At 48.3% G+C, this 24,219-nt stretch overlaps 1 protein-coding gene across 1 annotated transcript in view; it reads left to right on the top strand.

The window, feature by feature from the left end:
- Window positions 1-261: 261 nt before the first annotated feature.
- Window positions 262-24,219, top strand: part of LOC119376711 (uncharacterized) — a 40,926-nt gene continuing 16,968 nt past the window's right edge. Inside the window, exons 1-2 of the mRNA XM_037646456.1 lie at window positions 262-1,886; window positions 3,590-4,050. Coding sequence (XP_037502384.1) covers window positions 262-1,886; window positions 3,590-4,050 — 2,086 coding nt within the window. The remainder of the gene's footprint in view (window positions 1,887-3,589; window positions 4,051-24,219) is intronic.

Below are 24,219 nucleotides of genomic sequence, written 5' to 3'. Positions count from 1 at the left end.
CACGTTGTCACAATGTAATGGCTAACATGCAGTGCCCTCGCGCGGCTCTGTTGCTTTGTGTGTTGTGGCGTCACGCCTGAGGGTGAAAGATGGGGACGCGGGAAAATAAAGAGTCAGTTTGTTTTGGGCTCTCGTAGCGCTATGTCTTATTTTTGCTATCTAGTCTCCGGCTATCTGCCAGCCATCTGCGCGTGTATCAACTGGCGACGAAGATAGAAAAGAATGTTCTCGTGAGTTCCTGCCGCTGCACCATCCGTCCAAATGCCAAATTTCGGCAATCTTGAGCCTTTCGAGGGAGGCGATGACTGGCCCTGCTACGTGGACCGGCTGAAGGCATTCTTCACGGCGAATGACATCGCTGAAGACAAGCGAACAGCCGTCTTCATCAGCTGCTGCGGGCAGAAAACGGATGCGTTGCTTCGCAATTTGGTCAAGCCTGACCAGCCAAGTGACAAGACGTTGGACGAGATTCTGTTGGTGCTAGGAAACCACTATTGCCCGAAGCCTTCTGCTGTTGTGCAGCGGTTCCGTTTCAACTCGCGCGTTCGCGCTGAAGGAGAGTCCGTCAGCAACTTCATTGCAGCGCTGAAGAGCCTTTCCGAGCACTGCAACTTCGGCAAAGAGCTTGAAAACATGCTCCGCGACCGCGTCGTGTGTGGCATCAACAACGCAGGCGTCCAAACAAGATTGCTGGAAAAAGCGGACCTGACTTTCGAAGACGCAGTGCAGACCGCCCTAGCAATGGAAGCAGCAAAGAAGGATGCAGGGGAGATAGCGCAAGTTCACGCTAGCACCTTCTTTTCCACCCTCCGCGTCTCGGCAGCGCCGGTGGGCGTGTCCTGTTATCGCTGCGGGGATGCACACCTGGCGTCCGCTTGCCGGCATGTGAAGACCGTCTGCAGTTACTGCCACAAACGCGGCCACTTGGCGAAAGTTTGCCATACGAAACGAAAAGACGAGCAATCACAGAGTGACGGGTCTCCCAGGCCGCGTTCGTTCGCGGGCCGAAGTTCACTGTCGGCGAGCAACCGTCATCGCGTAAATACTGTCCAGGACGAAGCCTCCGCTACAGCTTCGCCCGCCGAAGTTTTCAACATGTGGTTAGTTGACTACACCAAGGCGCCTCCACCTTTTACCGTCAGTGTTGAAGTTTGTGGCAAGCCGCTACGCATGGAAGTGGACACGGGGGCGAGCGTCTCAGTCATTGCCAAGTCGCGTTTGCTACAGCTTCTATCTTCAATTCCGGTGCAGCCGTATCAAGTATTTCTGCGAAGCTATTCCGGGGATTTAAAGAAGGTACAAGGCAAAGCTGATGTCCATGTAAAGTTTCATGGCAAGGAGGCTCACCTACCGATTTTTCTGGCCGGAAACGAATCACCCACTCTGCTCGGACGCAACTGGATGCAAGAATTGGGCATCGGCGTCTCCGACGTTGAAGTGATCATTCATGCACTTGCTGATGTGAAACACGTAGTGCAAGATTACACTGAAGTGTTTGAAGAAGGTTTTGGTACGTTCAAGGGTGCGACAGCTTCACTACATGTACCTTCAGATGCTCCACCACGGTTCTTCAAGCCACGCCCACTGCCGTATGCTTTCACAGACGGAGTCACGCAAGAAATTCAGCGATTAATAAGAGATTCCATCATTGTTCCGGTGAAGACAGCTAGGTGGGCTGCCCCAATTGTTCCCGTGACAAAAAGGGATGGGCGCATCAGAATCTGTGGGGCCTTTGGTGTCACCATTAACCCAGTCGCGACGGTGGAACGCTACCCTATTCCAAGAATTGAGGACTTGTGGACTGTGCTGGCCGGAGGTGAGAAATTTACAAAGTTGGACTTGCGTGACGCATACCAGCAAGTCGTCCTGGATGAGGCCTCTAGAGAGTACGTCACGATTTCGACGCACATGGGGTTGTTTCAATACACCCGCTTTCCTTTTGGGGTCTCATCTGCTCCAGCTATTTTTAAACGCGAGATGGAGAACTTGCTCAGGGGTCTGCCACATGTAGTGGTCTATCTGGCCTCAAGTTGAAACTCGAGAAGTGCCACTTCTTCATACCCCAAGTTGAGTATCTCGGGCACATTATCAGTAACAAAGGCCTCTCTCCGAACATGGACAAGGTGTCTGCCATTCTGCACGCTCCTGTGCCACAAGATGTGAAGGAACTTCAAAGCTTCTTGGGACTCGTCAACTTCTATCGGCGTTTCTTGCCCAACCTTTCTGCAATTCTCCGTCCGTTGCACTTGCTTCTTGGTGATGGAAAGAAGTGGCAGTGGGGAAAGGACCAGCAAGATGCTTTCACTGCCTGCAAGCATCTGGTGACTTCAGCTCCAGTTCTTGTACATTTCCGCCCAGACAGGCCTGTATGTCTCAGCTGTGATGCATCACCTTACGGTATAGGCGCAGTTTTGGCACACACAGATGCTGATGGCCGAGAACGTCCAATTGCTTTTGCTTCTAGAAGTTTATCAAAAGCAGAGCAAAACTATAGCCAACTTGACAAGGAAGCACTGGCCTTGGTGTTTGGCGTGGATCGGTTCCACCAGTACTTGTGGGGCATACTGTTTGAAGCACACACTGACCACAAGCCACTTCTTGGACTTCTGGGTGCCAACAAGCCTGTTCCTGTGCAGGCTTCGCCAAGAGTGGTCAGATGGCCCTGAAGCTCTCCGCGTACAATTACAAACTTGTCTAAAAACCTGGCAAAGAGCTCGGGCATGCCGATGCGCTTAGTAGACTGCCGCTGCCCAACGATTGGACTGCATTTCCTCGCCCTGCTGAGATCTTCATGCTGGAGGAGGTATATCCACAACTCCTCTCACCAGGTGTTGTAGCGCGAGCCACAAGAGACGATCCGGTATTGAGCCATGTTGTCCTATCTGTGTTGAAAGGAGAAAGCCTCCCAGCGGGACCAGAGTGGAAACCCTTCAGTGCCAGAAGTGCGGAACTCAGTCTCCATGAAGGCTGTCTACTATGGGGATCAAGAGTCGTGATTCCGAAAAAAATTGTTGGCCCAGGTACTTGGTGTGCTTCATGCCAGCCACCCGGGTATTGAGAAGAGAAAGATGATCGCCAGGAGCCATGTCTGGTGGCCAGGCATTCACAATGACATCGCAAACAGTGTGAAGAGCTGCGCTACGTGCCAGGCTCAACATAGAGCTGCCCAGCCAGTGCATCAGACACCCTGGCCTTTTCCACAGCGACCCTGGTCTAGGCTTCACATTGATTTCGGGGGACCATTTCTAGGGCATACCTTCTTGGTTATAGTGGACGCCTTCTCGAAATGGATAGAAGTCTTCCCTGTGTCTTCCACATCAGCAGACGCTACCATTTCTGCCTTGAGAATGGCATTCGACCAGCACGGCCTCCCTGACATCATAGTTTCGGACAATGGTCCTGCTTTTACCAGTGCGCAGTACCTGCACTTCTTGACTCGAAATGGAATACGTCGCATGCTGGTACCGCCGTATCACCCTGCGCTCAACGGTGCCGCAGAGCGAGCAGTACAGAATGTCAAAAACAAACTCAAGAAATCTGGGTCGGGCAACTTCTAAACACAACTGTCCCGGTTCTTATTCCACTACAGGACTACACCTCACGAAGTAACGGGTCGGCCACCGTGCGAACTCCTCACAGGGAGAGCCTTCAAGACACCGTTGGATGTCTTGCGGCCAAGCCTGCAGACGTTGGTACTTGTAAGGCAACTTAAGCAGAAGTTGTATGCCGACAGAGGATCCCGGCCAGCTCCGTCATTGCAACCAGGAGACAGCGTGTATGCGCGAAACTTTCGACAGGGAGCACCATGGGTGCGGGCCAGTGTTGTCGACATCACCCCGCCGTCGGCCCGCGTCATTCTCGACGATAGGTCTATATGGCACCGACACGGTGACCACTTGCGTCTTGCCCAGACAGGGCCACCGGGTACATCTGAAACGGATGCACTTCACCATGCTAGTGCTGCAGCCATACCACAATGGGAACAGCCTCCTCTCCGTGAATCAACTGTTCCGGACATGCCGGAGCAAGAGGCTGTCGAGCCGTCTACAAGTTTGCCTGAGAGGGGCTGTGCCATAAACACTGACATTACTGCAAGCAACAGTGGTGTTCATGTGGGGATGACTCTTCCGTGGCTGCGCCTTGCACACCAGTGTTGCGACGCAGCAACAGGTCGAGGAAACCAGTGCTTAGGTACTCCCCGTAGTTGTTCTTCTTAAGAGGGGAGGAGTTTCACAATGTAATGGCTAACATGCAGTGCCCTCGCGCGGCTCTGTTGCTTTGTGTGTTGTGGCGTCACACGCCTGAGGGTGAAAGATGGGGACGCGGGAAAATAAAGTCAGTTTGTTTTGGGCTCTCGTAGCGCTATGTCTTATTTTTGCTATCTAGTCTCCGGCTATCTCCCAGCCATCTGCGCATGTATGCATCACACGTCTATCCCGAGTATCACATCCCTGAAGCAATGTCGTAAGATTAAAAAGTTGGCAGAATAAGTCGATTTATTGATGGTGAATCTTGCGGTGCAGACTCGAGCCGACGTTATTAGATGGGCTACAGTGGTCCGGATTTTGGCGCCTTGGCAAGCAGTTCAAACTTTTTTCATCTTTGTGGCTGACGATCCACTGATGACGGAATAGTCGGCTCTAGTTTCGACAAGAACGGTGACGTTGTGGCCGTTGACTAGTACGTCGCGGTCCCAAGTCCGTCGTCTTGCGTTGCGGTGAAGTCGAGGCGTCGGGAACGGCGTGGTCGGCTTGTCCCGCTGCTTTTACGCCGCGTTGACATGTCTTTTTCAGGCTTTGAGGTTTCATCATCAGGGCTCAGTTTGGTTTGCGTCGTGTTCTTAAGATTTCGTCATGGCGTCATCGTGGGTGGCGGGAGATATTAGGTATTTCGTCGTACAGCAACCGCAGCTCCATCGGTTGCTGGCCTTAGTTTTCCGGATACGGGCTAGGTGAGTGGCCCTATGTTGGACCAGCATATGGTAGGCATTGGGGAGAGACGTAGCGGCCTGGCGACGGCGGTCGGGAAGGTCCTCGAGAGGTCGAATGCGCTCCTGCGAGATAGTCGGCAATGTTACATGGTCGTTCGCCCTGCTGTGGACGCGGCGTGTCGATGGCGAACCCACGCAGCCCCATCTGTCGGTACTGGCAGCGGCGCCTGGTGTGGAGAGCTGCTCCGCAATGGCAGCAGAGTGTGCTGTGGTCGCGGGCGTGCCAAACGTCAGTCTTCGTCGGGTAGAGCGTCGGCCGGCAGGCGGGCGGTACGGCGTCGGTGGCGGCGGCAACAGCGGTGTCTGGCGACGGAATTGAGTCGATGCGGCGTCTCGACGTAGGCACGGGGGAGGGGGAGCGTAGCGTCGGGCTGCAGCAGCGCCGCTCATGGTTTGCGGCTGAGGGTGTAGTGGTTCAGGGGTATCAATCGACTGCTGGTTGTGCTGGCGCACAACGTCAGCAATGGAATGCAGTTGAGGCTGCAATGAAGGCAGGAATTTTCGAAGCTCCTCCTGCACGATCACTCTAATCGTCGTATGCAGGTCGTTGGAGCAGATAGCTTGGATTTCGGACAAGTGTGGCATGGAACGCAGATCATATTGCCAGTTGCGCTTGTCCAGCGTCTTCTCAATAGTCATCGCTTCCGAGACAAATTCTTGGACGTTGTTCGGTGCAAGTCCCGCGAAGAGCTCGTGCTTAACTCCTCGCATTAGAAGGCGAACTTTCTTCTCTTCGGGTATGGCATGACCAGCGTGGCGGAACAGTCTGGTCGTGAAAGAGCGCCACATTTTAATTCGGCAGCTGCATACGAGTTTCGAGTAACTTGTCGTCACTGCTTCAGGTGTTGAAGATAGCGACGCGGTGGCACGCTTCCAGCCAGCTTTCTGGGTCTTCAAATGATGATCCTCGAAAGGTCGGCGGCTTCCTTCGTTGTTGTGGCATGACTGTCGCTTGTGGTGGCACAGGGGCTGTCATCATTGCCGTCATCGTTGTCATGACATTTGTCTTCCAAATATTATCGGATAGAATCCCGTACTCGGGTGCTTGGCCTCGTTTTCTGTGGCTGGTTCGCTGGTCGGGGTTGTCGTCGATGTCTTCTGTGCGACTTGAACTGGGTTCACGGTTGACGGGGGCATCCGGAACATGCAGAAGAGCACCTCTCCCAGATTATGCTAGATCCAGAATAATCTCAGCTGTTCGCGTTTTATAATCCGGAAGGTTCCCAGACAATAGGGCCCGGTATGCGCATGGCAGCGGCTATGCGTGCAACAAACTAGTTACATAAAATAACAAAAGAATCACACGTGACAATACACAGGAGTGAAGAAAGTTCGTGCAGGATAGCATTTCTGTGTTTTCTACACGGCAGTAGAGATCTTACGAAGCTTAGATAGTCAGTGAGTACCACAGCCTTCTGGAGCTTTGTTTTCATGATATGCTGCACAGCAGACAATACCGGATAAGCATCTGGCCTGGAAATGCTTGTTTCCGAATGAAGTGCTTCGGATGAATAAAATGACGGCACCAACAGCTGCATAAGAGACAACTTGATGCATCCGTCTAAAATTCCGCGCAGGAGTACTCGGCCTGAAGTTCTCAAAGGTGTGTTCGTATGTCAATGTCTGGGGCATGCTTAGCGACTTCAACAAATGATGTGCCGCACTGCACGATATGTCGCTCCCAGAGCAGTGGTGGCGTTTTTGGACCCATTAGCTGATACCGCAAAAGTGACACGCCCATTTGCTGGCTCAGTTTCCTCACGCGAAGGGAGAAGTATTCTCTAGCTGAAGGTCCACTGTGAAAGAGAGTGGCACTTGAGGTATCACTAACTGTTTAGTTAATTAACTGTTGAGTTAAACAGCAAGGGCGCTGTTTGCATTTACTTTATCAAAATATTTAAAGCTGGCGTAGGACCTGTGCAAGTGCAGATACCATTCATTCCACTCTGCGTAGAGGCTCGGAGTCGGGCCTTGTCCTAAAGGCACCAGTAGAAATGCGGATGCCCAAGTGGTGCACACGATCCAACATCTTACGTAGCGGAGTCGTGCACCACAACAGCATAGTCTAAGCGCAATTTTACGAGGCTTGTGTAGTAGTTTAATCGGCACATTTTGTAACTCTCCCATGTTGTGTGCGACAAGATTTAATAATGTTCGTCCTTTTTAAGCACTGGCATTTGAACTATTATTGTGCGAATGAATGTCAACTTCGAATCAAGAATAATGCATAAAAGTCCATGTTCTTGCTCTACGGGTACAAGCTGGTTCTATAATTCGATACTGGGAACTGGGAGCGCGCCTTTTTTTCTTGAGAATGGGACGCAGTAGCTTTTATGCGGGTTCAGATTAAATTTATTTTCAGTCCCCAATTTCGACACCCTCTTCAGGCCAAGCTGCACTTATCTCTCGCAGAGTGCGAAGTTGCACTATTTGAATTCTACGCTCCTGACCGCGGTAGTCCTGGCTGATTTCCGTCGCATTCTTAATACTTTTTAGTAATCTACAATGATGTGAGCTGCTGTCATTTTAAGCAGAACTTCATTCAGCATAGCCGCGCACGAAGACTCCGTGACACAAGTGTATGCAGTCCATTCCTATTCAGTTGCTCATTGTCAAAAAGCTTTCGCAAAGGAGTCATATCGTTCGCTAATCTTACTTGTGTGAGCATGTGCGAATTCTCCATGTATTTCTGCTTCAGGAATTTGAGATTTCCAAAATGGCGCTTCAAAATTACGAGCTCCTCATTTTTGAATATGTCACTTGAATAGCTGCGATAGTATGAGCAGCAGGTCCATCAAATAGTGAGACCATGTAATGAAGCTTGTCTGTGATGAGTAGCTTCGTGTTTTCGTGCACAGAATGCCAAAAGAAGTTTCAACTAATTCATCGTTCCGTCGAAACGACGAAGCCCCAACTTGGGACGTCGTGCTCCGAGCTCACGTGGAGAGAAGTTGTTCCGTGTTGGAAGTTTCATGACACCCTGCACGCGTGCCTTAAGACGCAGGCATAGCAGAGGGCTTCAGAACGTCGATGTGGGGCTCGAGCAACGCCAAGGTGCTGTTCACAGCGTCGTTGTACTGCATGGCCACCCCATAGTTGTGTGTGGCTAGGTCGTTGGCCATTAAAGAATGAACATCTTTGTTAAGCGCTTTAAATTCTAAGTTGCTGGCGCGCAGGCGAGCATGCAGATTTCGATGTCCTGAGAGCTCGAACTGACTGGACTGTCGCACCTGGTTAACTTCGCTGACGATTTAGTTTTCTATGGATCACCGCGAAGGCCGCTTACTGTTCGCACGCTCCATGCCGGTTATCTCGAATGCAACTCACCCACACCAGGAATAGAAAGCTCGGGTCATTGCCGGTCTGATTCCCGGATTGTCAGAATCATATATATGAGGGAAAACCACGCTTTGGTGTTCAAAGATGCCACAGATACCAGACGGAAAGCACAGAATTCATGTCAAAAAGCGTGTTCTCTTTCAGCGAACGTTTTCTTCGTCGTTGTTGCTGAAGTCGTTCGATGCACATGACCGCGGGTGGTTCAAATGATTTCGAACAGCGTTCTCAGGTTCACCAAACCCTCCATGACGACGCGAGAGTTGCTTACCTTGGCTCCGTGTGTATGCTCTCGGGGGCTAACGAGAATTATTTTGGCTAGGTTTAAGGTTATAAGGCACAATTACTGAAAAACGAATAAATAAAAATGTAACATTGAAATAAGATTTTTTGTGTAAGCATGCCATATTCACACCCAACTATGTAAAGTGCAAAACTCTTTTACCTTTGGGCAGTACGTTTTGGCATATAATAGAATAAAATTACTAGTCTCGCCATAATTTATAATGTACTCAAAAATTCCTCAATTTAGTAATGCAGTGGCGTTTACGCAGGCAGTTTTTGATGTAAAGAACTAGAATGACCGTAATGAAACTGTTTTATCCTAGTTCATTGCATAGATGTGGTTACTAAATCATGCAAAATTTGATATCCAAATACGAAATCAGTCATAATTGTTATCCACGCACTGGAATGCGTCCTAAAGGCGGATTGTAGAAAATATAGTGATTACAAAGCTATCAATAAATACAAGCATGCCTGTTATTGTTAGACTGAACATTCAGTTAAAACTGCCTGTAACAGTAGTTGTTAACTTAATAAAATAGTTATTCTTGAAACCTATGCACTTATTTTTCGGTTTCGCGAATCAGGGATATGGGTGGAAACGCACGTTGTAACGCCCAAACTGCTGATTACAGAGGGATATTTTTTTTCGAAAATACGTTTTGAATGTTTGGGCATAGATGAAAAGCAAGCAAGCCAAAAAAAGTCACATCACATCCACGGAGTGAATGATGATGAGTGGGCGAAGCTGCGGAGGTTCATCGGTAAACCGTGAATCTTCCGTGAATTCTGCCCAGTACATCATCACCGACGTGAGATCGGCGCGTTTATACTAAAGGTTCGATGAGTTATGACGACTTGCAGCTCACTTTCATTTTACATGTACGCTGTGAATTTTCATTGTTTAATCACGCACAGGAGAAAATCGCATACACGCACTAACTTGGAGGTCAAAATCCAGTGCCTATATATACGGGGTGGTCAGTGAACGGTTGTGCAGCGCGAGCGGTCGGTTTTTTCAATCAAGACGCTGCCTGCGTCGGCGCCGCTGCGCCGCGAGGCAAGATAGGGGGGAGGGGACCGTAGGAGAGGAGAAAGAGGGGGAAGCGTAGGAGAGGAGAGGGCGATACATATCACGTACTGTCGCAGCGCATTGTCTCTAGGGAGCCTTCATGTGTGCACGCCCCCTCCGTTTTTAAGGCTCGTTATGGGAGAGGGCAAGGTGAAGTGGAGAGGGGTATGGGAGAGGGGAAGTGGAGAGGGGAAGAGGAGAGGGTGAGTTGAGAGGGAAAGGAGAGGGGTAGAGGACATGGGGAATGGTGAGGGGGAGTGGAGAGAGGTGTGTGGAGAGGGTATGCGCATGCGCAGTAAGGGTGGTCAGGCCGCACACCACCACCACCGCCGGACAGATACTGCCGTTTACTGCCGGCTGCTGGGAGATACGCCGGACAACGGAGACGTGAGAAGGTTAGACTAAGAGGAGCTACGCCCCTAATACGCCCTAAAATCTATATTATGCGAAGAAAGTACAGCAGATCCCACGCACTGTGGGAATCGATGTAATGCGAAGCAGCCGGCAGAGAGCTGTTACATCGCCTTGTTTGTCTATGAGAGAAGTGAAGTCGTTCACGCCGTGGCGTCTAGTTCACTATATATCGCATGTTGACATGCATGCATGTATGTACAATCTAATTTTGATGTATATCAAACTAGCGAACGGGCCGCGAGCGCACCACCAGCGTGGTATGGAAATCACCCCTTACGTGCCATGCATGTTATGATTCGCATGTTACCGCCTGTAATTTATGTTCTTCATATAGTCACGTCACACAATACCGAACTTGGTAGACGTCAAGCCAGTGAAACGGCCGTGCGGCATGTGAGCGCGGCATGTAAATCATGCCGACATGACATACATGTCATGATTTGCATATTACCACCTCTCATTTACGTGCGACATACAGTCGCGCCGGGAAATACCAATCTTCGTCTATATCTCACCATCGAAACGGCCGTAAGCGCACCATCAGTGTGACATGTAACTCATGCCATACATGACACGCATTCATGATTTTCACGTAACCACCTTCATTTATGTTCTTCAAACAAAGCTATACGAATTTTGGTGTATATGAAGCTAGTGAACGGCTGGAGCGCACCATGAGCGTGGCATATAAATTATGTCGTACATGGCATGCATGTCATGATTTTCATGTTACCACCTCTCATTTATGCTCGCCATACAGTCGCGTCGCGCTATACTGATATTGCTCTATATAATCAACCTAGCAAAACGGCCGCGAGTGCACCATGACGTGGCGTGTAATTCAATCGTAGTTACAAGCGTGTCGTGATTTCATGTTACCACCTGCATTTATGTTTGTCTACGACACATCGCGCAATGCCAATTGGTATGTAAAGCCAGCTAAACGGTGCGAGTTGCGCCATGAGGTGGCATGTAACTCGTGTCGTGCATGACAAGCATGTCGTGATTTGATGTTCCACCTCTCATTACGTTCTGTTGTGGGAAATCTCCGTTGCAGCCTTTATTAGCGCACTGCGCGATACCGCCCCAACATGGCGTACGTAAGAACAGTTCAAGAAACACCAGCCTCACAACCCACTCTCCTGTTCTTCGTCTTTCAGCCGTCAGCACGCAAGTTCTACTCCTCCGCCCCGACAAATTTACTTGCATAATTCTAGTGGCGATAGTAGTTGTATCGGCCTCGTAATCTCCGCGCTGTTTGCTAATCGGATACTGCATGCTCTAAAGTGTCCATCAGTACCCTCGTATCCCTTACTAATCCTTCCATTTTCCAGAATGTTTTTGGGACTTTGTCATCACGTATCAAACAATGTCATCAACACTTAAGGTAATTTCTTTCCCCTATCTTTGCTGAAGTGGGAACTTCTAAGAGCTAGCAGGTAGTCCTTGTACCAGCGGTTCCAGAAAGCGGTTAACCTGCGTGACGGTCTTTCCAAAGGCGCAGTGTGTCTGTGCGCTTCATTGCTGTGTACGTGAACTTCATGGTGAGGAAGGACTGTTAGTCGTCGAAGTGCTAGAAATGAGCTGGTGTAAGAACCTCAAGCTCTTAGCATCAGCAGAAACATATGTTAATGGTCTAGAATTGACCACTGCCTCGACTTCTGCTAAAACTGTGCTCAGTTGCTCAAGTTGACAGCTACCTTTCCCTAACGTTTCCGGAGGCAGACTTTAAACCGTTCGTATCATCCTTTCCAGAAGCTCCCCACCAGGAGCACGCTCAGCAATAAATTTCCACGTAATATGACTCATCGCACAAAAGTCTGTACTTGCGCGTCTCGTAAGATCTCGTATTAGACTTCAATCCCTGCTAGCTACTTTAAACGTTAGAGCATTGTCGGAATATAAAACACTTGGTATTCCACCCGGTGCGACCAAACCACGAAAAGCCAGCATAAATGAATTCACAGACATATCACTACTAATTCTAAATGAACGCTAAACTGCCATGTAAACAACATATAGGCTTTCTCGGTGAAATCACCTTTCACAAACACAGGCCCGGCAAAGTCGAGCCACTGACTTGAAATGGCTGTGACTGGGACACTCTGTTGGGAAGAGGTGCTGTCGGTGTCGAAATAGCGTTAAGTCGAAATCGCGCACACACAACCACATTTACTAATCACTTTCTTGACACTCTGACGCCCCTAAAAAGCCAGAACCTTTCACGTAGTTCAGCGAGCGTAGCACGAACACCACCATGAAGAATGCGTCGATGCAGTCGTTCACAATGAGGTGCGCGCAGTGCTGGTCTGGTGGTAGCAGTGTGGGAATTTCACGTCGTCCGAAGTCGTTGCATTGCCGAGGCGAGTTTGATGCGAAGGATGCCCTTTTGTCCAAGAACGGATGAAGGTCTCGTATGCGCGAACTTTTCTCGAGTGTCATGCCATTAGATAGTGCAACGATGTCTTATCGAATGCCCGCAACTGCATGGTTTTAAGCCATACTTCTTCGCTTGCTTGTATTTCTTGAGCACGTAGGGGCCTTCCCATTGTGGGTGGGTGTTCTTGCGACAATTGTGTATAAACCTCTTGACCCATGCTGTTATCCGAACAATCTTCTGCCAGCTACTGTACTTGTTCGTGTATAGTATGGGCTCTAATATTGTACAGTTTAGACACCAATACGATCTCCATTTGTTCTTTCGCTTCGATTAATATAGCTTTAGAATTAGCGGCCTCGTCTTCTCTCTTTGGCCATGTTTCCGGAGCTGCAGCTAGCCACTCGGGCCATACCACCACAAGTTACTCTCTTTGAGAATCCGGCTGACAAACTCTTGTCACAGGTCGGCTGGGTTGTTCTTGCCGGTACAGTGACCCCAGCAACTTGGTTCTGTATCACCTTGAATTTCAATTACCCCGTTACAGACAAACGGCTTCCACTTTGTTGCTATAGACTGTATCCAGCACAGCAGATATTGGAATCAGTCCAACAGTAGTATGGCGTGCTCCGTGGTAGTGCGTCTCTTAGAAATGCCGTTAACCTAGCTCCGAGGCAAGCCGCTACAATTAATTTGGCAACGTCAGTTGTTTTAGCGGAGCAACTCTTGCTTTGGCTGGAAGCTGCTGGATGAAGGTTCTTCCAGATGCGTATTCTGCTCTCAATACGCAACAACCCCGTATGCACGAGGGCTCGCGTCAGTAAATACATGTAGTGGTATCGTGTATGATCACCTTCAAGATCATTGAAAGATCGTCGGCTGATGGAGAAGTCTTTAAGATATCCTATTTCTGCAACCCATTTGCACCATTCATCGCTCAGCGGTTCAGGCAGCGACGTAACCCAGTCTAGACCTTGGGTCCAGATTCTTTGAAAGAGCATTTTAGCTCGTATGGTGAATGGTGATAAGAAACCCAACGGATCGAAAATCCGGGAGGTAGTCTGAAGTACGACTCGCTTGGTATTCCCTGGACTGTCAGTCTTCAAGACCGAGTCCAAGTTAACGCTAAGCTTATCCTCTTTGGTGTTCCAGTACAGCCCGAGCACTTTGGTCCAATGAGACTCAGTCGTAAGTGTTTCTCCATTTTGCTGTAGGGTGCATCGAAGCAGCTCACAGTTCGTCGCCCATTTCTGCATCTTCATGCCAGCTAGTTCCATTATCTTGTTCATCTGTTTGTACAGCTCTACGGCTTCTTCAGCGGTCGAAACGCCCAGCACTAAGTCATCGACGTAAAAACTCCTTTGAGCTTTGCGGCTGTTTCTTCAAACAGTGGTGCGACGTGGTTAAAGTGGTACTGCATAGTAGCAGCCAAAAGAAACGGACTCGACGTTGTTCCGAACGGCACTCTGGTCATTCTTGTTTCTTGTATTCTTGGTAGTGGTTTCCCCAAACAAGGCACCTCTCGAACCAAAGGAAACGAAGTGCGTCTGGATCTTCAGGTCTTATGTAAATCTGTAAGAACGCCATCTGCACGTCGGCGGTTATGCCATACGTTCTTCATACAGTCGCGTCGCACAATATATTTGGTGTATGTCAAGTGAACAAAACGGCAGCGATTGGCCCATGAGCGTGGTATGTAAATCATGCCATAAGCATATGCAGATCATGATTTTTAAATTAGCACGTTTATTTTACGTTTGTCGCACAGTCACGACACCCAATACTATTGGTGTATATCAAGCGAGCGAAACGGTCGCCAGTGCACCATCAGCGTAACACCTAAATCATGCCGTACATAACTTGCATGTCATGATTTTGAAGTTTCCACCTCTCATTTACGTTCATGATACAGTTGCGTCGCGCAATAACAATGCTTGTGCATGTCACGCGAGCGAAACGGCAGCGATCGGACAATGAGCGTGGCATGTAAATTGTGTCGTAAATCATTTGCCTGTCATGATTATCCCGTTACCACCTCGATATACGTTCGTCTACTGACTCGTCGCGTAATACTAATTTTGGTATATATCAAGCGAGCGGAATGGCTGCGAGGGCACCATGAGCGTTGCATGTAAATCATGTCGCACATGACTTACATATCAAGATTTTTACGCTAACACCTTTGATTTATGTTCACAATTAGTATCGTCATGCAGTACTAGATTTGGTGTATAAAAGCGAGCGAAATTTCAGCGAGGGCACCCTGATCGTGGCTTTTAAATCATGTCGTACATGACTTGCATGTCATGATTTTCATGCTACCACCTCTGATTTACATATAGTTCGTCGCGCAATACCATTTTGGTGTATATAAAGAGGGAGATGGCCGCGAGGGAAACATGAGCGGGGCATTTAATCATGTCGTACATGACTTGCATGTCATTATTTTCACGTTAACACCCAGGTGATTAACGTTTATCATAGTCTGGTCGCGCAATGCGATTTTCGGTGCATATCAAGCCAGCGATACGGCCGCGTGTGCACCATAGGCGCGGTATGTAAATCATATCGTACATGTCGTACATGACATGCATATCATGATTTTCCTGTTACCATGTGTCAGTTATTTTTCTCATACAGAAGTGTCACGTATACCAGTTTTGGTATGTATCCTTCATATTACCGGCCACGAGCGCGCCGAGACCATGTAATGTAAATCATGCTGTGCCTTAGCAGAGACTTTGTCTGGGCAAGTTGGTGCCACATTGCAAAAATATAACAGCAAGGGACGGGACTGAAGACACAAAAACCACATGACGAGCACTCGTCCTGTGGTTTTTGTGTCTTCAGTCCCGTCCCTTGTGCTGTTATATTTTTGCATGCTGTGCCAAGCATTTTAGTGCGAAGCATTTTAAGGGCGCGGGTTGTCACCCGTCCATGGATCTCATACCAAAGCATACCAAAGCTAGCAATGCTCAAAACTGCGTTAAAATGAACGAACAAAGTCTAAAATAATATACCTAAAAGAAAAAAAAGTAAAATAATAGAAATAATTAACTTAAAATCACTAACATGCATCGAAAACCTGTAGCTGACTGGGAAGGGCCGGAAGTGCATGTGAAGCAAATGGGGACGGGCATTCGTTCGCCGAGAGAGGGAATGCCCCTCCCCCTGCGCTTCACTGGCGCTGCACCGGTACGTCGGATGGGGGAGACCACCTGACAGAACACAAAGCAGAGCACGCGTATCTCAACTCTCGTAACAAGCAGGAAGTTGGTAAAGCACAGCAAAAAGCAGTGCACGTGTAGCACACCGAGTAGGCCAATTTTCCTAACATGATGCTACTCCTGACGGGAAACCCTACACGCGCACATCAAACATTAGCGTCACGACTTCGGTAAATGAGTATAGGGGAACTCTACGAACGAGAACCGCTGGGTGCCCGTGCTACGAACTTCCTGGGGTTTCACGGTAGTGGAGCTGCCAACGTTTTCTGGTGAGCCTCGAGCATTAGAAAATTCTTGTGTGCAATATTTGATTGTATGTATTTTAGAGGCATAATACTTCTCGTGAAAGCGGCACCTTCTGATTTCCGGTATGCTTTACCGGACTTCACATTTGCGCGGCGGTGGAGATGATTTTAAAATATATTACGCTTCTCTTTCTTTATGAGTGGCTGTAAAGCTTTTGTGGCACTTTCTACGACGTGTGCACGAGAGAATACTTTTGGTAGGTGTGCATATTTGAAGAGCAAACAGAAACGGTTGAATGTGGCTTCTGAGCGCACAACTTATTGACAATGTCTTAAGATAGAATTGGCGTGGCGCTTCCGTTGGACCAATATTTGCGAGGGAGAAATAAAATGGACCTATTTCGCGTTGCATGCTGTATTAATTCGTCCCCCTTCTCTCTCACTCGAAGGGGTCCCTCGTCATTTCCACCGGCCCGCAAGGCTACACGAAACATCTATGGCTAACAACCGCTCAACGAGGCAGTCAATGCAGGGTCGCAGAGCAAGCATTTATAGGGAACTGTGTGATAGCACTGCTACAGGTGAGCGAGCGAGAAAAAGATTGAAATGCATAAACAAAGAGAAAGACAAAGAGAGAGATAGTAGAGAGAGAGCAAGCAATAGAAAGAGAAAGAAAGATTACCGTAGCCATGCATAGTATAGTATAGGAAGGGGTGGGAAAGGAAAGTGAGGTAGAGAAGGAGAGAGCGATGCTGCCAGGTCCCCTGATTCCACAGTCTTCGGACCGCTAGTGCAAGCCTGTCTCAATTCTTTTCGTTATAAATAGCCAGCCTATTCTTTGCTCCCGATATTCCAAAATTTATTCTTCGCCTGTTCTGAATACAGCATTTAACAGCCCCTATTTATTTTAACAAATTGAAAGTGTTTTGCTAGCACATTGCGAGCTACCCAGCTGTTTCGTAACCTGGAACAAGCGAAATGCGAGGTTGTGCGACATGAAGCTGTTTATTTGTGGAAATAATCGCGGTCGTGCTGTGCAGCTTGGCAGGTGCTCATACAGGGACCGGGAAAACTCTGATTTTGAAAGATATTTTTGTGGCGTATCAAACAACTTTCACATACTTCAAATGAAAATATGTTACGTCGAAGCCTTGGTTTGAGCACGAGAAAAATTCACACCAGGTTTCATATGCACACTAAGCTGCTGTAAAGTGTTCCATTTAGAAACTCGTTGAGACGAAATAATTTTCAGCACTATCATAAACAAAGCTTATACAAAATAGCTCCGTTGATCTGAAGAAAGTAGAGCTTAAAAGTAGAGCTCAGAGACAAAAAAGGCAGAAAGACAGCGATAGAAATACCCAGAGAGAGAAAGGGATAGAAAGTAACATGAACGTTTTGCTAAGTAAGCAAGCGTGAACATCAGCACTATTGACTGTTAGCTGCGTTTGACAATATATCGACCTTTCGTGCCATGCACTCAAACTCATTATATACGCGCCAAGTTACCGAATGTTTTGTCACATTCAGGCTTCTACGCCAAGCGCTCAATGTGGTAGGTACCATACTGAATGAAAAAAACGATGCGCAAGAAAACACGAGGATCGTAAGGAACGCTTACAACAAATGAGCGCCAACTATCAACTGTCATTGGCTCATGGTTTCTTTATTCAGTATGCTACACCAACTCACCCATATCAACCTCCTTCTAGTAGGCAACAGCTTTTGCTTGTGATCGCCTGCACACAGGAAAAAAAATCGCGAGGCCTGCGCCGAAAGCGCAGCACATTCAGAGCGAAAGCTGGAAGAACGGCATTTCTAGAGCCCGTTTATAAACTCTCTTGTGGCTGCTCATACAAGTACACTAGCAACGTATCGACTACGCCACAAACCATAACCATAGTTTGAAACCGTACCATAGTTTGAAAGCACCACCACGACATTAGTCGTCATTCTGCGGAGAAGCGAGGCACCATCTGTAAGGCAATATGTGGACTGTGTTGGTGCGATGGTTGATGACGATAAAGAATTATGGCTGAGCCCTTTCTAATGGGTTGGAAGTTTTAAACGACCCACTAGTTATGTAACTCGCATTGTGTGATGTCCTGTCGTTATTAACTCTCCTACCACGCTTTATAACATACGCCAACGTGAGAATGTGAGAGAGTGTGAGAGAGAGGGATATAACTCTATCAAGACCCTGAGGAAATGAATCATGGGAGCCTTACGGGCTTCCTTGGCAACCAATAGAAGTGCACTTGCGGGGAACCCACTACGCTATAAATTATCAAAATTTTAGTGAAGTAGGGAAGCAGCCACTATGCAGTTTTTCGTCATTCTGCGGAGAACCGAACACCCGCTAAACACCTGTAAGGCAATGTCTGCACTTTGTGATGCTGTGGCTGATGATGATGAAGAATTATGGGAGAGTCCTTTATAATGGGATGCAAGCATTCAACACCTCACTCGTTGCGCAATTAGCATCGTGTGACGCCTGGTTACTGAAGTCGCGTTGTGTAACGCCTAGTTGTTATTTTACTCTTGTAGCACACTACATTACATAATATTACGCCGGTATGTACCGGACTGACAAGAGGGTGAAGTCTGTATAGGTGGAAAGATCTCTCAACAGCTTGGTCCTGTGCGCTCTTGCCATCCAAGCCTTCTGTCAATAAACCCTCAAACCCTTGTTGTGGGCGTAAAAGTAGTGGAGGGGGCGGGGTAGGACAACCAACGAAGAAACCGCTACCCTTTGGACGTCGCCGAAACCCTCACCTCGCCGGCCTGCCTCCTTCCTTGCCCATCATGCCTGACGACACAGACACTCCGAAACCCGCCCCCAGCAGTTCTTGGCCGCATCACAAACAGCCAAGACCCTTCTGCGCGAAGGCTAACAAAGACGTGGCCGCATGCCTCAAGCACCACAAGCGGGTAAACCACTACACCAAATGGGATGCTGCCTCCCAACTTTCTCACCTTACCGGTGTTACAGTCGTCTGGTACGAAAATCATGAAGACATATTGTTGACATGGGAGATATTTGTTGAGGATATAACGAAGTGTTTCAGTAACACAGCAGAAAAAAACAACCTTGATGAGCAGACTCTTGCATAAAGCGCTCAGTCACCAGGACAGGGGAGGGGGGGGGTACCCCTTCACGAGATGCATGGGAGACTGCCCTCCTCAACTGCTCCTCACTGGAGTCGCAACGGGCTCTGGTGCGACGGGCGCGAGACGGGGCCTCGTCATGCGGTGTCCCGGACTAGGGACGCCGACCATGTACCGAGGTCATGCTTTGGCCCCCAACATCTCTTTCTTTTTCTTTTATAATAAGTGTTTTTCACCACCACCAGGACAGACCTGTACAGTGTATACACAGGGGATTTTGAGGTTCGGGAGGCAAGGAGATTTCCAGCATATCCGAAGAAGACAAGGCGGGACATTTATTGAAAGGCGTTGCAGAAGTGTGTACAACTTTCTAATAAGTGAAAAAGCCCAAGTTCAGTGTCAAATGTCATTTGCCATTGTCACACTTTTGAGATATTGAAGCATCGCAAAACAACGCCGAACTTTTGTCTGCCCAATGTCACCCAACCACGACCCGGCGGCGGTGGACAATTACGGCGCGCAAAACGGTCCTTGTTCTGATCTAAACAGCTTTCCCTGTAAAACTAGTAACCCTTGTGAAGGTCCTGCCCTAAAATGTCCTCCGATGAACATGAATGTGTGAAATGTATCTTCTAAGTGAAATAAACGCAAGAAAGTAATAACGAATTGCTAATTACGTTATCATATATATATATATATATATATATATATATATATATATATATATAATATATATATATATATATATATATATGTGTGTGTGTTATTGCGCTTTAGATGGATACCTCAGGTGTGACACCGCGCCATGCCCTTTGTGTGATGCGAATGGTTTCCATCTCAGTGAACCTTGACGTTGGGTTGGCTCTTTGTTGTGGCTCATCGTTGCACCACTTGCTATAATGGTCAGGTCGGTGTATAAGCATCCACACCCAAACGCGGTAGCTGGATTGGTAGTGTCATGGGGACTTATTTATTTTTGTGTTTCAACCGCGAAAGCTGGTACGGCCGATGGACCAAGGCAGTACCGCAATGGTTTTGTAACCTTCCCAATATTTGTAGAAAACTGTCATGGCTAAAAAATGGCGTCGGGGCCGAGGACAGCGAAGTGGTGAACACGAGCGCCAGTTATCGCTCATCTGAAGAAAACGACGTTGCAATATGTGCTCTTGGGAACATCTCTAAATACAAACCCTGTCTTTCCTTGCCACACCATAGTCCTGTGTCTTTTTTCTGTCTGCGTTGCGACACTGGTGCGGATAGTAATCTTCAACAACTGATGCTCGGGACGCTTCTATGCAGTGGCACTTCCTCTCTCAACCCGCTCCGGCTGTGGATACACCTGTACACCCTTATATTCTGCGTCTGCGAGCCCGTAGTTTCGAGGCAATGCCCCTGGAACTTCACCAACCAAGGACTACGTCTAAAGATATGGCAACTGGAGGAGCTTCACAGGCAACTGTTGAGCAGCCTCCTATTCCCGAGACCTTCACCGGTGAATTTTATGAGGACGCCAAGAATTGACTTGAAGAGTATGAGCGAGTCGCCTAGGCGAATCATTAGACCACAGAGCAGAAACTCTTACGCGCGTACCATACCCTGGTGGGCAGCGCTCGTACGCAGTACGAGAACCGAGAAGCCACGTTGTCTTCCTGGAATTAATTTCGACAAATCATTTTCGGTTATTTGCAAACAGGGATCATCGAGATCTCCCTGAACAATTCATTGAGTCGCATATAACGATGCAAAATCAGTGTCGCCATGTTTGCAGAAGACATAAACCGCCTCTTTCTCCGTGCTGATACTGAGATGCCTGAAGCTAGAAAACTATTTGCCGGTCTTCGCAATGCACTAAAACCGCTGTGGAATTCATCACAAAGGCCACAGCCATCCGACGAGCATTACAGAAACAGTGCAGCTACCACGACCGGTCAAACAAGGTCTCGATCAGTCTCTGCTCTCACTGCTGGCAGTGAACGTTCTTTGCTTGGGCTCCTTCGCGAAGTCACTCGTGAGGAGATGCGCAACCTCCTCATGACTCCGCATGAAGCTGCAATGACTTCTGTCGCCGAAGTTGTGCAGCGTAGCATTAAATCCGCCAGGCATTGCCGTTTCCCGAATCAGAGCAGCGGTCTATAAACCACACATCGGACATCCGTCGTCGAATTCCAGTGACGCATAAGTTGTCACCACAGGCTATTTGCAACGTCACCACTGCGCCTGATAACGAGCCATCGACTGCAGCGTGCAGTCCACCACCACCGGCGCCCCAGCTTAATGTGCCTGCATCGCCGCTCTTCCCTGCGTCGGCGTATGGAGCTCGATCGCAATCGACGCCAACCAGTGGATAATGTGCTCGTAACACGGACTTGTGGCGTGCCATCGACCTCTGTACACTTTACTTCCATTGCTGAGAACACGGCCATGTTTACCGTATTTCCCTATCTTGGCCACAGGACCCTTGTTCCGACTTTCTCTCACGCCTGTTTTGACAACCGACATGACAGCAACGAATAGCCGTAAGCACATCCATTTCCTCCGTCGTACCGCCGATCTCACTGTCCGTCACCTGCACCGAGCTCTTCGCAGCACCCCCGCACTTACGCCAATGTGGTCCGGGGCATATCTCCCAGCCTTCGTCTGGGAAACTAACAGCAGCGACTTTTGCGGGGGAAGTTGCCGCCCGTCGAGATGATAGAACACTCCCATCTCCATCATTGCCATATCACAATGCCACGGATGATACGACGTCGCCGGTCGCAAATGAAATAGTAAGCGCCGACGCATACGTTTGCATAGACGGAGGAGAAGTGAGAGCGCTAGCAGATGCTAGTGCGGAGTTCCCTATTATAAGACGGAAATCGCTGATTGTCTGCAAAATGAAAAACAAAACTTAAGGGGGTATGATAGCGTATGGAGGCTGTCCTTGTTTCATCTTTATATCTCAAGAACTGATGCATTTTGTTGTAAAATTTTGCGTGCTTAGTATGAGAGCTCGTGGCGTAATTCTGTGCAATATTGACCCTGTATCTTTTTTACTTGTTTCTGGTTGAGTACCTATTTTTAGACTGGTGTACAAAATTAAATGTACCTTTCCACAGAAACAACAACAAAATATGACCGTGAAATTTGGCATGCTTATTCCTCGTGATATTGGTATTAATACCTTCGCATCAGAACGGGTTCCTACATTCATCTCACAAGAAAACAAATATTGTCCTCGTATGTCACGTGCCGTGAATTTCTAGTCTTTTTTCTTAATGTTAGCCTAAGCAGTAAAAAACTTAGAGATTCAAACTATTTAGAAGGAATTTTGATATAATCTTACAAAATTTCAGCGCGAACGGTGGGATTGTTTTCCAGAAAAGGTACATCAAGTTCGGACATGTTTCTAAGAACTCATTGTAAGAAGAGCGTGCTTTTAGGTTTGAAAAAAAAACGCCAGGCCTGCGCTGAAACCGCAGCACAGTCAAAGCGAAAGCTGGAAAAGCGGCGTTCCTTGTAAGCAGCGTTCCGTTGTAAGCTGTCTTGGGGCTACAATACAAGTACACTAGAAAGGTACCCACTATGCCATAAATCACAATTTTTGTGAAGTTGGGAAGCACCTACTAAGCAATTATTCGTCATTCTGCGGAGAAGCGAGGTGCCAGTTACACGTCTGTAATGCATTATGTGCACTTTGTTGACGCGACGAGTGATGCCGATGAAGAATTATGGCTCAGCCCTTTGTAATGGGTCGGAAGCTTTAAACGACCCACCAGTTATGTTTTTGCATTGGGTGACTCCCGGTCGTTATTTCACTCTCCCGTCATGCTGTATAACATAGGCTGACGTGGGAAAGAGACGGGGGGGGAAGAACTTTACTGAGACCCCGAGGAAATGGATCATGCGCTTTAGGGCTTCCTTGGCAACCAATACAAGTGCACTTGCGAGGAACCCACTACGCTATAAATCATTGTAATTTTAGTGAGACACCGAGGAAATGGATCATGCGCTTACGGGCTTCCTTGCAACCAATACAAGTGCAGTTGCGAGGAACCCACCACGCTATAAATCATTGTAATTTTTGAGAATTAGGGCAGCAGGCACAGCGCCATTTTTCGTCATTCTACCTAGAGCCGTGGAAACTGCTAAACGCATGTAAGGCATTATGCGCACTTTGTTGATGTTGTGCCTGATGACGACGAAGAATTACGGCAGAGCCCTTTGTAATGGGTTGGAAGCATTCAACAACCTACTCGTTGCGCAATTCGCATTGTGTGACGCCTGGTTACATAATTCGCGTTGTGCGACGCTTGGTGCTTATTTACTCTTCTACCGCGCTATATTGCATATGCTAATGGGGTTCCTTCCCAACATGAAGCCTGTATAGGACAATTTTGCAAAGCAGTTTCAAGCACCGGCATGGCTCAGACATGTAGGCACACATCTACCGTCAATCACTGGATAACAAACAATATGATTTAAAATGTTTGTGGTGTCTTGTAACATAATTCTGTTGTCCCCATTTATGTGATGCAAAACCGGAAGTAAAGAGAAAAAACGGCATGGCTCAGAGGTTGAATACTGGGCTCACATGCAGAGGGCCCAGGTTCGAACCTCGTTCCATCTTGGAATTTTTTTCCTATTTCGTTCTTTTTTCCTATTTCGAGCGATACTGGTTACGGACACCGGCGCCAACTACGGCGCCAAAAACGGCCGGTGAAATGATCTCATAACAGCTTTTGCTGTAAAAAATGTGGTTGATCCCTCTGATACAGGAATCGGTATAGAACACGAAAGTGAAACAGTTGGCACATAAGCGGAAGTCTTGGAAAGACTCGCGACCGGGATACATAGTCGGAGACACTGCACTGCACGCGCCGGAGAATCGCGCAAACCACACGTGAACCACAGGCGTTCGCAAACCGTGCAGGCGAAACCGAACGGGTTGTCAATGAATCGTTTGGTGAACTCGCGGTCCGCTGCAGCGAAGGGTGCATGATTTGCGGGTCGTGGACCATCCTGTAGGGGTGCTGGGCATCCTGCGTCGTATTGTCGAGCGGCGTCCCGCTGGCGGGTCGCTTCGGCGAAGGTACGATCATTTCGGTCTTGGTTCGGTGTGTGTGTGGCAGCCAGTTGGGTCGCGATGCGGTCAACTTCTGGAAAGCGAGAGGCAGAGTTCTCAG

Source organism: Rhipicephalus sanguineus, unplaced genomic scaffold (genome assembly GCF_013339695.2).
Source record: "Rhipicephalus sanguineus isolate Rsan-2018 unplaced genomic scaffold, BIME_Rsan_1.4 Seq209, whole genome shotgun sequence".
Taxonomy (NCBI): domain Eukaryota; kingdom Metazoa; phylum Arthropoda; class Arachnida; order Ixodida; family Ixodidae; genus Rhipicephalus; species Rhipicephalus sanguineus.
Note: the sequence above shows the minus strand (reverse complement) of the source record. Positions and strands in the feature narration are given on the sequence as shown.